Genomic DNA, 14,768 nt, shown 5'->3' on the forward strand with positions numbered 1-14,768 from the left:
CCACAAGACCTGCCGCGCACTGGGAACTCCCCACAAGACCTGCCGTGCACTGGGAACTCCCCACAAGACCTGCCGCGCACTGGGAACTCCCCACAAGACCTGCCGTGCACTGGGAACTCCCCACAAGACCTGCCGCGCACTGGGAACTCCCCACAAGACCTACCGCGCACTGGGAACTCCCCACAAGACCTGCCGCGCACTGGGAACTCCCCACAAGACCTACCGTGCACTGGGAACTCCCCACAAGACCTGCCGCGCACTGGGAACTCCCCACAAGACCTGCATCAAACTGGGAACTCCCCATAAGACCTGCCGCACACTGGAAACGCCCCACAAGACCTGTCGCGTACCTAGAACTCCTCACAAGACCTGCTGCACACTGGGAACTCCCCACAAGACCTGCTGCACACTGGGAACTCCCCACAAGACCTGCTGCATCCCAGGAACTCCCTGGAAGACCTGCCGCGCACTGGGAACTCCCCACAAGACCTGCCGTGCACTGGGAACTCCCCACAAGACCTGCCGCGCACTGGGAACTCCCCACAAGACCTGCCGTGCACTGGGAACTCCCCACAAGACCTGCCGCGCACTGGGAACTCCCCACAAGACCTGCCGCGCACTGGGAACTCCCCACAAGACCTACCACGCACTGGGAACTCCCCACAAGACCTGCCGCGCACTGGGAACTCCCCACAAGACCTGCCGCGCACTGGGAACTCCCCACAAGACCTGCCGCGCACTGGGAACTCCCCACAAGACCTGCCGCGCACTGGGAACTCCCCACAAGACCTGCCGCGCACTGGGAACTCCCCACAAGACCTGCATCAAACTGGGAACTCCCCATAAGACCTGCCGCACACTGGAAACGCCCCACAAGACCTGTCGCGTACCTAGAACTCCCCACAAGACCTGCTGCACACTGGGAACTCCCCACAAGACCTGCTGCATCCTGGGAACTCCCCACAAGACCTGCTGCATCCCAGGAACTCCCTGGAAGACCTGCCGCGCACTGGGAACTCCCCACAAGACCTGCCGTGCACTGGGAACTCCCCACAAGACCTGCCGTGCACTGGGAACTCCCCACAAGACCTGCCGCGCACTGGGAACTCCCCACAAGACCTGCCGCGCACTGGGAACTCCCCACAAGACCTGCCGCGCACTGGGAACTCCCCACAAGACCTGCCGCGCACTGGGAACTCCCCACAAGACCTGCATCAAACTGGGAACTCCCCATAAGACCTGCCGCACACTGGAAACGCCCCACAAGACCTGCCGCGTACTGAGAACTCCCCACAAGACCTGCTGCACACTGGGAACTCCCCACAAGACCTGCTGCATCCCGGGAACTCCCCACAAGACCTGCTGCATCCCGGGAACTCCCCACAAGACCTGCTGCATCCCGGGAACTTCCCACAAGACCTGCCGCGCACTGAGAACTCCCCACAAGACCTGCTGCACACTGGGAACTCCCCACAAGACCTGCTGCATCCCGGGAACTCCCCACAAGACCTGCTGCATCCCGGGAACTCCCTGGAAGACCTGCCGCGCACTAGGAACTTCCCACAAGACCTGCCGCGCACTGGGAACTCCCCACAAGACCTGCCGCGCACTGGGAACTCCCCACAAAACCTACCGCGCACTGGGAACTCCCCACAAGACCTACCGCACACTGGGAACTCCCCACAAGACCTGCCACACACTGGGAACTCCCCACAAGACCTGCCGCATCCCAGGAACTCCCCACAAGACCTGCCGCATCCCAGGAACTCCCCACAAGACCTGCCGCATCCCAGGAACTCCCCACAAGACCTGCCGCATCCCTGGAACTCCCCACAAGACATGCTGCATCCTGGGAACTCCCCAGAAGACCTGCCTCATCCTGGAAACACCTCACATGATTCGCTGTTTACTGGAAACACACCACAAGACTCGCCGTATGCTGGGATCATCTCTGACCCATTTGTGAAGCTATCACCATTTGGCCCGTGTCACAGTCTCTCAGATCCTGTCGCTTGACATTTTTCCTGCTTTCAACACTAAGAACTGACTGAGATAATTCATATTTTTCACTTCACCTGTAAGGGGTTTTAATGTTGTGGCTGACTCCCATACATCTATAGACATACACACACTGTATATACAAGGTAAGACGTTTTCCGTGCTCTCCTCAGTCTCCCCTCTTCTTTTAGGTGTTGCAGTTTCCCAGTGAGAGCGGCCTTGTCTTGTCTCTTCATAGCCATGCCAAGGATGTGTCTCTGCCTGTTGCCGAGATCAATATCCATTCACTCTCCAGTCAGCCGATTGATCACGAGGGACCGAAAGCCAAATTGTCCGGTACGACCAGATATTGAGCGTCGGTGTTTTATTTCTTACATACCTTGTAGTGCTCATGTTGTGGGTCTGTACATTGAGTGCATGCTGAGGGACTGTGGTTCATTCTGTATTTTTCCAACAATAAGACTCGCCTTACTAGAAGTCGCACCCCCGGTTTCAAAAAATAGGAAGAACTTATTTCCTGCTAATTAAGGCTTCTCTGTTGTTGTAAAGATTTGTAGGATCAGTAGGGTACAATATGTTAGTGTTTCTCTGCAGTATGTACACATATAGCTTTACTGCGCACACAATTATATACATCACTACTGCATGTACAGTGGACACACACTTAGCTTTGCTTTATATATCCTCTCGGCTACATGCACACAGCTCAGCTACATGTGCACATACAGTTCTGCCACATCAACACACACAACTGTTTGATCAGGACATACATCTGTGCTACATCAGCACACACCGTTCTGCTGCATCCGCACGCCCCGCTCTTCTGCATCCGCACGCCCCGCTCTTCTGCATCCGCACGCCCCGCTCTTCTGCATCCGCACGCCCCGCTCTTCTGCATCCGCACGCCCCGCTCTTCTGCATCCGCACGCCCCGCTCTTCTGCATCCGCACGCCCCGCTCTTCTGCATCCGCACGCCCCGCTCTTCTGCATCCGCACGCCCCGCTCTTCTGCATCCGCACGCCCCGCTCTTCTGCATCCGCACGCCCCGCTCTTCTGCATCCGCACGCCCCGCTCTTCTGCATCCGCACGCCCCGCTCTTCTGCATCCGCACGCCCCGCTCTTCTGCATCCGCACGCCCCGCTCTTCTGCATCCGCACGCCCCGCTCTTCTGCATCCGCACGCCCCGCTCTTCTGCATCCGCACGCCCCGCTCTTCTGCATCCGCACGCCTCGCTCTTCTGCATCCGCACGCCCCGCTCTTCTGCATCCGCACGCCCCGTTCTGCTACATCAGCACGCACCGTTCTGCTGCATCCGCACCCACCGCTCTGCAGCATCCGCACCCACCGCTCTGCAGCATCCGCACCCACCGCTCTGCAGCATCCGCACCCACCGCTCTGCAGCATCCGCACCCACCGCTCTGCAGCATCCGCACCCACCGCTCTGCAGCATCCGCACCCACCCCTCTGCAGCATCCGCACCCACCGCCCTGCAGCATCCGCACCCACCGCCCTGCAGCATCCGCACCCACCGCCCTGCAGCATCCGCACCCACCGCCCTGCAGCATCCGCACCCACCGCCCTGCAGCATCCGCACCCACCGCTCTGCAGCATCCGCACCCACCGCTCTGCAGCATCCGCACCCACCGCTCTGCAGCATCCGCACCCACCGCTCTGCAGCATCCCCACACACAGCTCTGCTGCCTCAACACAAGAACTGCATCTTATAGTCTAAAAAATATGGTATATTCCTGCTTGCCAGCACACTGTGGAGCAGATGTATCATTGTTTTTACGCCAGTCACTAAGCAATGTACGGGGCTGCGGAGGTCTGCCTGGTACATCTCTTATATCCAGCTGCAGATTACAGTAGATGAGAGGCTGTGGGCCCCTACCTAACCTATGCATGGGCCATCAGTCATTCATTTCTATCAACTTTCTAAATAATTTCCATTACAAATATCCTACCATTTTGTTGCTGTCGAACCTGTGCTACTCCTGTACATAGCTGGATATCCTGCTGCTTCTGGCTGCTTTACTCATAGCATTTTCTTTCTGCTCGATACATCATTGTATTTTTCTTCTTTAGAAATGGCATAACATATTTTACCTAAAAGGCTGGTATTTATATACAGCAGATGTTAATATTGAGGGTTTTTTTAATGTTTCTGCAGACCGGTCCCCAGATATCGAGAATTATTCCGAAGATGAAGATGAAAGTTTCTCTTCAGAACAAGAGGGGAGCGATGACCCGTTACATGGGCCGGTGAGCAATGTGTTTCCTTACTATTACTGTAATATTGATTTTTTTTTTCTTTTGCATCAACATTGCAGGCTGAAGGATTTTTTTTTTTTTGCGTGTTGTAGTTTTCAAGGATTCCATTTACTAATATTTTAGTCTTTCAAGGGGACTTGATCCTGCGATCCTTTTGATCGCTTCTTCTGCATACTGCAATAATTAATGGTCTCCTCATAGTGGAACCAAGATTGTGGTGCCCTGCGACCTCACACACAGCGATCAGAGCTTGCTCTGTTCATTGCCATAGAGGTAGGTGCCAGCTGTATAATACAACCAGCATTCATCCTTTGTGACATTATACACAGGAGCTCTGTATATAGTGTATATTGTACAGTTAATACAGTGATCACCAGTGATATTATACACAGGAGCTCTGGATACAGTGTATATTGTACAGGTAATACAGTGATCACCAGTGACATTATACACAGGAGCTCTGTATATAGTGTCAGTGTACAGGTAATACAGTGATCAGCAGTGACATTATACACAGGAGCTCTGTATATAGTGTATATTGTATAGGTAATATAGTGATCACCTGTGATATTGTACACAGGATCTCTGTATCTAGTGTATAGTGTACAGGTAATACAGTGATCACCGGTAACATTATACACAGGAGCTGTGTATATAGTGTACAGGTAATACAGTGATCAGCAGTGACATTATACACAGGAGCTCTGTATATAGTGTATATTGTATAGGTAATATAGTGATCACCTGTGATATTGTACACTGGAGCTCTGTATATAGTGTCAGTGTACAGGTAATACAGTGATCACCGGTAACATTATACACAGGAGCTGTGTATATAGTGTACAGGTAATACAGTGATCAGCAGTGACATTATACACGGGAGCTCTGTATATAGTGTACAGGTAATACAGGGATCAACAGTGACATACACAGGAGCTCTGTATATGACCAGTGTACAACAAATACGGGGTTCTCTAGTAACAATATACACAGGAGCTCTGTATATAGTGTACAGGTAATACAGTGATCAGCAGTGAATTACACAGGAGCTCTGTATATAGTGTATAATGAACAGGGAATACAGGCATGACCGGTGACATTATACGTAGGAGCTCTATATATAGTGTACAATGTATAGTGTCAGTGTACAGGTAACACACACTGACTCACCGGTGACTTTTCTAGTTGAAGTCCTTCATCTTTGCTTTTCTTCTTCATCCAGTGCAGACTCCCATCACTTCTTCCAGCCAGGACTTGTCTCTGCAGAAAATATCACACAGTTATGCAGAGCACTGCTTATAGAGCACATCCCCCACTTTTTTCCTGACTTCTACACTACGCAGCTGAATACAGACATGCAGCCACCATTATTACATAATTAGTTATTATGCCACCCACCACTCCAAATATAAATTATAGTCCACCACTGTGCCCCCACCAAGTATGAAAAGCAGTTTTCCCCACCCAATAAATATATAAATTTACACCTGTACTCTTTCCCCAATTCATTACCAGTCACACTCCTGCATCCTCAGTGCCCCCCACTATGTACCTCCCGCTCCCTCGATTCATTATATTTACATTCTCCCCTCTGCCCCAATTGATTGTCATGTCCTTTCTGTCCCACTCCCACACTCTAGACAGTATCAACTGCTCTCCCACACCCTCATTTAATCATCATTTTGTCTCCCCCCCCATCCTCAATAAATCACTTACTCTCTCCCACACACAATTTATCATTATTTGCTGCTCCCCACCCCCAATTCATCATCATTTGTTGTCCCCCACCCTCCACCCTAAATTCATCATCATCCCCAGTCTCAATACATCATTTACTCGCCGACCCCCAATTATTGATTATTTGCTCCCCTCCACCCTCAATTCATTATCATTTGTTGTCCCCCACCCTCCACCCTAAATTCATCATCATCCCCAGTCTCAATACATCATATACTCGCTGACCCCCAATTATTGATTATTTGCTCCCCTCCACCCTCAATTCATTATCATTTGCAGTCCCCCACCTTCAATTCATCAGGCTCGATGAGCGGAAGCCTCATACACCAGTAAGGCCAGTAATGCCCCGATGGCGGCCCTGAGCTTAGATATTCATGGTTGCTACCACTAGCAACTTTCTAACTAACCAACTGTCTGTGGTCGTAGCCAGGGATACAATGCCCTGCACATGAGGAAAGAGAAATAGATAATCAGAAGAACTGTACTACATTTCTAATTGGAGGTATTTTCTAATATGTTTATTATTATGACACCTGCTATGTATTGGGACAGTATTATGTTGATGATCACCTGAACAGTGGATACATGTACAGAAGCTTACACAGCGTGGCTTGCATGGATTCTTCAGTTATTGTAATATTATTCAATTTCTTGTAGGATTTTTATTATGAGGATGAAGAAGTCCGAAAGGTGAAGAAGTCACGCAGAAAGATCCAAGCCTCATCCGCCATCACTAGAGTGAGTCTGCTTTACTATTACTGTCCTGTGGGTCTCTGTGACCCTAGTTAGATAAGTGGTCACCGATTAGCAGAGCGACACTTTCCTGAGGACCTTCACAAGGTTTGTAGTAGACCTTCCACCCGACCAGAGGACAAGTACCCGATATATGTGGTCCGATCTCTAGGAGAAGTGGTCACCGATGGGCACGTGGCTGGTGCAGGAGTGGTAGCCCCGGAGTCTAGGACCGAGGATCCATGTTGGGAAAGAGTGAGGAGGAACCAGGATGAAGGGGAAGAGGCCCGATGGCACAGATGACCGTCACAGAGCAGATGTTTCAAACGTCACCATAATTCAGGATTGCAGTCAAGGAGGCAATTTACAGGATAATAGGCACTATTGTAAAAAGGTGGGCCGGCTGATTACTCCATAGGAACCAAAATCTATCCTTGGGGTCCTTGGTGCACGGAGCAAAATGACCGGGGCCAGCTTCCCAGAATTAGGACACCTAGATAAAGCAGTCCAGCACTCAGGATAAAAGGGAATTTATTGTTTTATATCAAAATATGATAAAAAATGAAAAACAAAGTGTAACAAATGCGTTTTGAGTGGGAAAAAAAACAACAACTTTTACACCAAAGGATACATATACTTGTTTTCTCATTTGCTTCATTGGGGGACACCGCATCCATGATTTCCTGTGTCCCCCCAATGAAGACTACAAGAAAGGGATTTACGGGAAGTCCAAAAGTGACTCGAAACGCGTTGGTTTGACTTTATTTTTAATCTTTCTATAGTTTATTTTGAGATGATACAGAAGGAATTTACCTTTTTATCCTGAAATAGTAGGGAGGAGTACTGCAGTATTGTTTTTTTTTTTTTTTCAGATTATTATAACAATAATATATATACAGTGGGGCAAAAAAGTATTTAGTCAGTCAGCAATAGTGCAAGTTCCACCACTTAAAAAGATGAGAGGCGTCTGTAATTTACATCATAGGTAGACCTCAACTATGGGAGACAAACTGAGAAAAAAAAATCCAGAAAATCACATTGTCTGTTTTTTTATCATTTTATTTGCATATTATGGTGGAAAATAAGTATTTGGTCAGAAACAAACAATCAAGATTTCTGGCTCTCACAGACCTGTAACTTCTTCTTTAAGAGTCTCATCTTTCCTCCACTCATTACCTGTAGTAATGGCACCTGTTTAAACTTGTTATCAGTATAAAAAGACACCTGTGCACACCCTCAAACAGTCTGACTCCAAACTCCACTATGGTGAAGACCAAAGAGCTGTCAAAGGACACCAGAAACAAAATTGTAGCCCTGCACCAGGCTGGGAAGACTGAATCTGCAATAGCCAACCAGCTTGGAGTGAAGAAATCAACAGTGGGAGCAATAATTAGAAAATGGAAGACATACAAGACCACTGATAATCTCCCTCGATCTGGGGCTCCACGCAAAATCCCACCCTGTGGGGTCAGAATGATCACAAGAACGGTGAGCAAAAATCCCAGAACCACGCGGGGGGACCTAGTGAATGAACTGCAGAGAGCTGGGACCAATGTAACAAGGCCTACCATAAGTAACACACTACGCCACCATGGACTCAGATCCTGCAGTGCCAGACGTGTCCCACTGCTTAAGCCAGTACATGTCCGGGCCCGTCTGAAGTTTGCTAGAGAGCATTTGGATGATCCAGAGGAGTTTTGGGAGAATGTCCTATGGTCTGATGAAACCAAACTGGAACTGTTTGGTAGAAACACAACTTGTCGTGTTTGGAGGAAAAAGAATACTGAGTTGCATCCATCAAACACCATACCTACTGTAAAGCATGGTGGTTGAAACATCATGCTTTGGGGCTGTTTCTCTGCAAAGGGGCCAGGACGACTGATCCGGGTACATGAAAGAATGAATGGGGCCATGTATCGTGAGATTTTGAGTGCAAACCTCCTTCCATCAGCAAGGGCATTGAAGATGAAACGTGGCTGGGTCTTTCAACATGACAATGATCCAAAGCACACCGCCAGGGCAACGAAGGAGTGGCTTTGTAAGAAGCATTTCAAGGTCCTGGAGTGGCCTAGCCAGTCTCCAGATCTCAACCCTATAGAAAACCTTTGGAGGTAGTTGAAAGTCCGTGTTGCCAAGTGAAAAGCCAAAAACATCGCTGCTCTAGAGGAGATCTGCATGGAGGAATGGGCCAACATACCAACAACAGTGTGTGGCAACCTTGTGAAGACTTACAGAAAACGTGTGACCTCTGTCATTGCCAACAAAGGATATATTACAAAGTATTGAGATGAAATTTGGTTTCTGACCAAATACTTATTTTCCACCATAATATGCAAATAAAATGTTAAAAAAACAGACAATGTGATTTTCTGGATTTTTTTTTCTCAGTTTGTCTCCCATAGTTGAGGTCTACCTATGATGTAAATTACAGACGCCTCTCATCTTTTTAAGTGGTGGAACTTGCACTATTGCTGTTGTGAATTCTGTGGCTGAGTTCACTTCTGTGGTCACAAGTGGTATTGCAGTCTCTGGGCTTCCTCCCTCAGGTGTTTTGGTGAGCTCGTTGGCTGCCTTGCTATTTAGCTCCACCTGAGTCTGTCTTCCTTGCTCCTTGTCAATGTTCCAGTGTTGGATCTGAGCTACTGCATCTTTCCTTGGGCCTGCTGCTCTGCTAGATAAGTGCTTCTAGTTTGTTTTCTGTTTTTTCTGTCCAGTTTGCTATTATCTTTTGCTGGAAGCTCTGAGAAGCAAAGGGGTGCACCGCCGTGCTGTTAGTTCGGCACGGTGGGTCTTTTTGCCCCTTTGCGTGGTTTTCGTTTTAGGGTTTTTTGTGGACTGCATAGTTCTCTTTGCTATCCTCGCTCTGTCTAGAATATCGGGCCTCACTTTGCTGAATCTATTTCATTCCTACGTTTGTCTTTTCATCTTGCTAACAGTCATTATATGTGGGGGGCTGCCTATTCCTTTGGGGTATTTCTCTGAGGTAAGTCAGGCTTGTATTTCTATATTCAGGCTAGTCAGCTCCTCAGGCAGTGCCGAGTTGCATAGGTAGTGTTAGGCGCAATCCACTGCTGCTTATAGTTGTGTGAGGATAGATCAGGTACTGCAGTCTACAGAGATTCCACGTCTCAGAGCTCGTCCTATTGTTTTTGGTTATTGCCAGATCTCTGTATGTGCGCTGATTACTGCACGCTGTGTTGCCTGATTGCCAGCCATAACAGTACAAAGAGCCACACCAATGATTCCCAATAGAGGGAAAAAAGAAATCCTGACATCATTTTTTTTTCTTAGCTCTGTCTTCAGTCTTTTTTTTCCCCTAGACATTAGAGTGCTTCAGGACACAGCTGTGGACATGGATATTCAGGCTCTGTGCTCCTCAATGGATAATCTCGTTGTAAATGTACAAAAGATTCAAGATACTATTGATCAGAAATCGATGCTAGAACCAAGAATTCCGATTCCTGATTTGTTTTTTGGTGACAGAACTAAGTTCCTGAGCTTCAGAAATAATTGTAAGCTATTTTTGGCCTTGAAACCTCATTCTTCTGGTAATCCTATTCAACAGGTTTTGATTATTATTTCTTTTTTGCGCGGCGACCCACAGGACTGGGCGTTTTCTCTTGCACCAGGAGATTCTGCATTGAGTAATGTTGATGCATTTTTCCAGGCGCTGGGATTGCTTTACGATGAGCCTAATTCAGTGGATCAGGCTGAGAAAAATCTGCTGGCTTTATGCCAGGGTCAGGATGATGTAGAAGTATATTGTCAGAAATTTAGGAAGTGGTCAGTACTCACTCTGTGGAATGAATCTGCACTAGCGGCTTTGTTCAGAAAGGGTCTCTCTGAAGCTCTTAAGGATGTAATGGTGGGATTTCCTATGCCTGCTGGTTTGAATGAGTCTATGTCCTTGGCCATTCAGATCGGTCGTCGCTTGCGCGAGCGTAAATCTGTGCACCATCTGGCGGTATTGTCTGAGAGTAAACCTGAGCCTATGCAGTGCGACAGGACTATGACTAAAGTAGAACGGCAAGAACACAGACGTCTGAACAGACTGTGTTTCTATTGTGGTGATTCTACTCATGCTATTTCTAATTGTCCTAAACGCACTAGGCGGTTCGATAGCTCTGCCGTTATTGGTACTGTACAGTCCAAATTCCTTTTGTCCATTACCTTAATGTGCTCTTTGTCATCGTATTCTGTCATGGCGTTTGTGGATTCAGGCGCTGCCCTGAATCTGATGGATTTGGATTATGCTAAACGTTGTGGATTTTTCTTGGAGCCTTTGCGGTGTCCTATTCCGTTGAGAGGAATTGATGCTACACCTTTGGCCAAGAATAAGCCTCAGTACTGGGCCCAGCTGACCATGTGCATGGCTCCTGCACATCAGGAAGTTATTCGCTTTCTGGTACTGCATAATTTGCATGATGTGGTCGTGTTGGGGTTGCCATGGCTACAAACCCATAATCCAGTATTGGATTGGAACTCTATGTCGGAAACCAGCTGGGGTTGTCAGGGAGTACATGGTGATGTTCCATTTTTGTCTATTTCGTCATCCATTCCTTCTGACATCCCAGAGTTCTTGTCGGACTTTCAGGGTGTATTTGAGGAGTCCAGGTCTGATGCCCTACCTCCGCATAGGAATTGTGATTGTGCTATCGATTTGATTCCTGGTAGTAAATTCCCTAAGGGTCGTTTATTTAATTTGTCCGTACCTGAACACACCGCTATGCGCAGTTATGTGAAGGAGTCCCTGGAGAAGGGACATATTCGCCCATCGTCGTCACCATTGGGAGCAGGGTTCTTTTTTGTAGCCAAGAAGGATGGTTCGCTAAGACCGTGTATTGATTACCGCCTTCTTAATAAGATCACTGTTAAGTTTCAGTATCCCTTGCCATTGATTTCTGACTTGTTTGCTCGGATTAAGGGGGCTAGTTGGTTTACTAAGATTGATCTTCGTGGTGCGTATAATCTGGTGAGAATCAGGCAGGGAGATGAATGGAAAACGGCATTTAATACGCCCGAGGGTCATTTTGAGTATCTGGTGATGCCGTTCGGACTTGCCAATGCTCCATCTGTGTTTCAGTCTTTTATGCATGACATCTTCCATGAGTATCTGGATAAATTCCTGATTGTTTACTTGGATGACATTTTGATCTTCTCAGATGATTGGGAGTCTCATGTGAAGCAAGTCAGAATGGTTTTCCAGGTACTGCGTGCTAATTCCTTGTTTGTGAAGGGATCAAAGTGTCTCTTCGGTGTGCAGAAAGTTTCATTTTTGGGGTTCATCTTTTCCCCTTCTACTATCGAGATGGATCCGGTTAAGGTTCAGGCCATCCAGGATTGGACTCAGCCGACATCTCTAAAAAGTCTGCAGAAATTCCTGGGCTTTGCTAATTTTTATCGTCGCTTCATCTGTAATTTTTCTAGCATTGCCAGACCATTGACCGATTTGACCAAGAAGGGTGCTGATTTGGTTAATTGGTCTTCTGCTGCCGTGGAAGCTTTTCAGGAGTTGAAGCGTCGTTTTTCTTCTGCCCCTGTGTTGTGTCAACCTGATGTTTCTCTTCCGTTCCAGGTCGAGGTTGATGCTTCTGAGATTGGTGCAGGGGCGGTTTTGTCACAGAGAGGTTCTGGTTGCTCAGTGTTCAAACCATGTGCTTTCTTTTCCAGGAAATTTTCTGCTGCTGAGCGTAATTATGATGTGGGCAACCGAGAGTTGCTGGCCATGAAGTGGGCATTCGAGGAGTGGCGTCATTGGCTTGAGGGTGCTAAGCATCGCGTGGTGGTTTTGACTGATCATAAGAACCTTACTTATCTTGAGTCTGCCAAGCGCTTGAATCCTAGACAGGCCCGTTGGTCGTTATTTTTTGCTCGTTTTGATTTTGTGATTTCGTACCTTCCGGGCTCTAAAAATGTGAAGGCGGATGCTCTGTCTAGGAGTTTTGTGCCCGACTCTCCGGGGTTATCTGAGCCGGCGAGTATCCTCAAGGAAGGAGTCATTGTGTCTGCCATCTCCCCTGATTTGCGGAGAGTGTTGCAGAAATTTCAGGCTAATAAACCTGATCGTTGTCCGGCCGAGAAACTGTTTGTCCCTGATAGGTGGACTAGTAAAGTTATCTCTGAACTTCATTGTTCTGTGCTGGCCGGTCATCCAGGAATCTTTGGTACCAGGGAGTTGGTTGCTAGATCCTTCTGGTGGCCATCTCTGTCACGGGATGTGCGTGCTTTTGTGCAGTCCTGTGGAATTTGTGCTAGGGCTAAGCCCTGCTGTTCACGTGCCAGTGGGTTGCTTTTGCCCTTGCCGGTCCCGAAGAGGCCTTGGACACATATTTCGATGGATTTCATTTCTGACCTTCCCGTTTCTCAAAAAATGTCGGTCATTTGGGTGGTCTGTGATCGCTTTTCTAAAATGGTCCATCTGGTGCCCTTGGTTAAATTGCCTTCCTCCTCTGATTTGGTGCCTTTGTTCTTCCAGCATGTGGTTCGTTTACATGGCATTCCTGAGAATATTGTTTCTGACAGAGGTTCCCAGTTTGTCTCGAGGTTCTGGCGAGCCTTTTGTGGTAGGATGGGCATTGACCCATCTTTCTCCTCGGCCTTCCATCCTCAGACTAATGGCCAGACCGAACGAACCAATCAGACCTTGGAAACATATCTGAGATGTTTTGTTTCCGCTGACCAGGATGATTGGGTGTCATTTTTGCCGTTGGCTGAGTTCGCCCTTAATAATCGGGCCAGCTCGGCTACCTTGGTCTCTCCATTTTTCTGCAATTCTGGGTTCCATCCTCGTTTCTCTTCAGGACAGGTTGAGTCTTCGGACTGTCCTGGTGTGGATTCTGTGGTGGACAGGTTGCAGCAGATCTGGACTCAGGTAGTGGACAATTTGACCTTGTCCCAGGAGAAGGCTCAGCTTTTCGCTAATCGCAGACGCCGTGTGGGACCCCGACTTCGTGTTGGGGATCTGGTTTGGTTATCTTCTCGTCATATTCCTATGAAGGTTTCCTCTCCTAAATTTAAACCTCGTTTTATTGGTCCGTATAGGATTTCTGAGATTCTCAATCCGGTGTCTTTTCGTCTGACCCTCCCAGACTCCTTTTCCATACATAATGTATTCCATAGGTCGTTGTTGAGGAGATACGTGGCACCTATGGTTCCATCTGTGGAGCCTCCTGCCCCTGTTTTGGTGGAGGGGGAATTGGAGTATATTGTGGAGAAGATTTTGGATTCTCGTGTCTCTAGACGGAAACTCCAGTATCTGGTCAAATGGAAGGGTTATGCTCAGGAAGTTAATTCCTGGGTTTTTGCGTCTGATGTCCATGCTCCAGATCTTGTTCGTGCCTTTCATGTGGCTCATCCTGGTCGGCCTGGGGGTTCTGGTGAGGGTTCGGTGACCCCTCCTCAAGGGGGGGGTACTGTTGTGAATTCTGTGGCTGAGTTCACTTCTGTGGTCACAAGTGGTATTGCAGTCTCTGGGCTTCCTTCCTCAGGTGTTCTGGTGAGCTCGTTGGCTGCCTTGCTATTTAGCTCCACCTGAGTCTGTCTTCCTTGCTCCTTGTCAATGTTCCAGTGTTGGATCTGAGCTACTGCATCTTTCCTTGGGCCTGCTGCTTTGCTAGATAAGTGCTTCTAGTTTGTTTTCTGTTTTTTCTGTCCAGCTTGCTATTATCTTTTGCTGGAAGCTCTGAGAAGCAAAGGGGTGCACCGCCGTGCTGTTAGTTCGGCACGGTGGGTCTTTTTGCCCCTTTGCGTGGTTTTCGTTTTAGGGTTTTTTGTGGACTGCATAGTTCTCTTTGCTATCCTCGCTCTGTCTAGAATATCGGGCCTCACTTTGCTGAATCTATTTCATTCCTACGTTTGTCTTTTCATCTTGCTAACAGTCATTATATGTGGGGGGCTGCCTATTCCTTTGGGGTATTTCTCTGAGGTAAGTCAGGCTTGTATTTCTATCTTCAGGCTAGTCAGCTCCTCAGGCAGTGCCGAGTTGCATAGGTAGTGATAGGCGCAATCCACTGCTGCTTATAGTTGTGTGA

The 14,768-nt window shown here is 48.1% G+C and overlaps 1 protein-coding gene across 2 annotated transcripts in view; it reads left to right on the forward strand.

Annotated features, from left to right (window-relative positions):
• Positions 1 to 14,768, forward strand: part of PACS1 (phosphofurin acidic cluster sorting protein 1) — a 106,119-nt gene that overhangs the window by 11,856 nt on the left and 79,495 nt on the right. For both annotated transcript variants that reach the window (XM_069740244.1, XM_069740245.1), the window contains exons 5-7: positions 2,190 to 2,334; positions 4,169 to 4,260; positions 6,664 to 6,744. In XM_069740244.1, the coding sequence (XP_069596345.1) occupies positions 2,190 to 2,334; positions 4,169 to 4,260; positions 6,664 to 6,744 (318 nt within the window). The remainder of the gene's footprint in view (positions 1 to 2,189; positions 2,335 to 4,168; positions 4,261 to 6,663; positions 6,745 to 14,768) is intronic.

Source organism: Ranitomeya imitator, chromosome 9 (genome assembly GCF_032444005.1).
Source record: "Ranitomeya imitator isolate aRanImi1 chromosome 9, aRanImi1.pri, whole genome shotgun sequence".
Classification (NCBI taxonomy): Eukaryota; Metazoa; Chordata; class Amphibia; order Anura; family Dendrobatidae; genus Ranitomeya; species Ranitomeya imitator.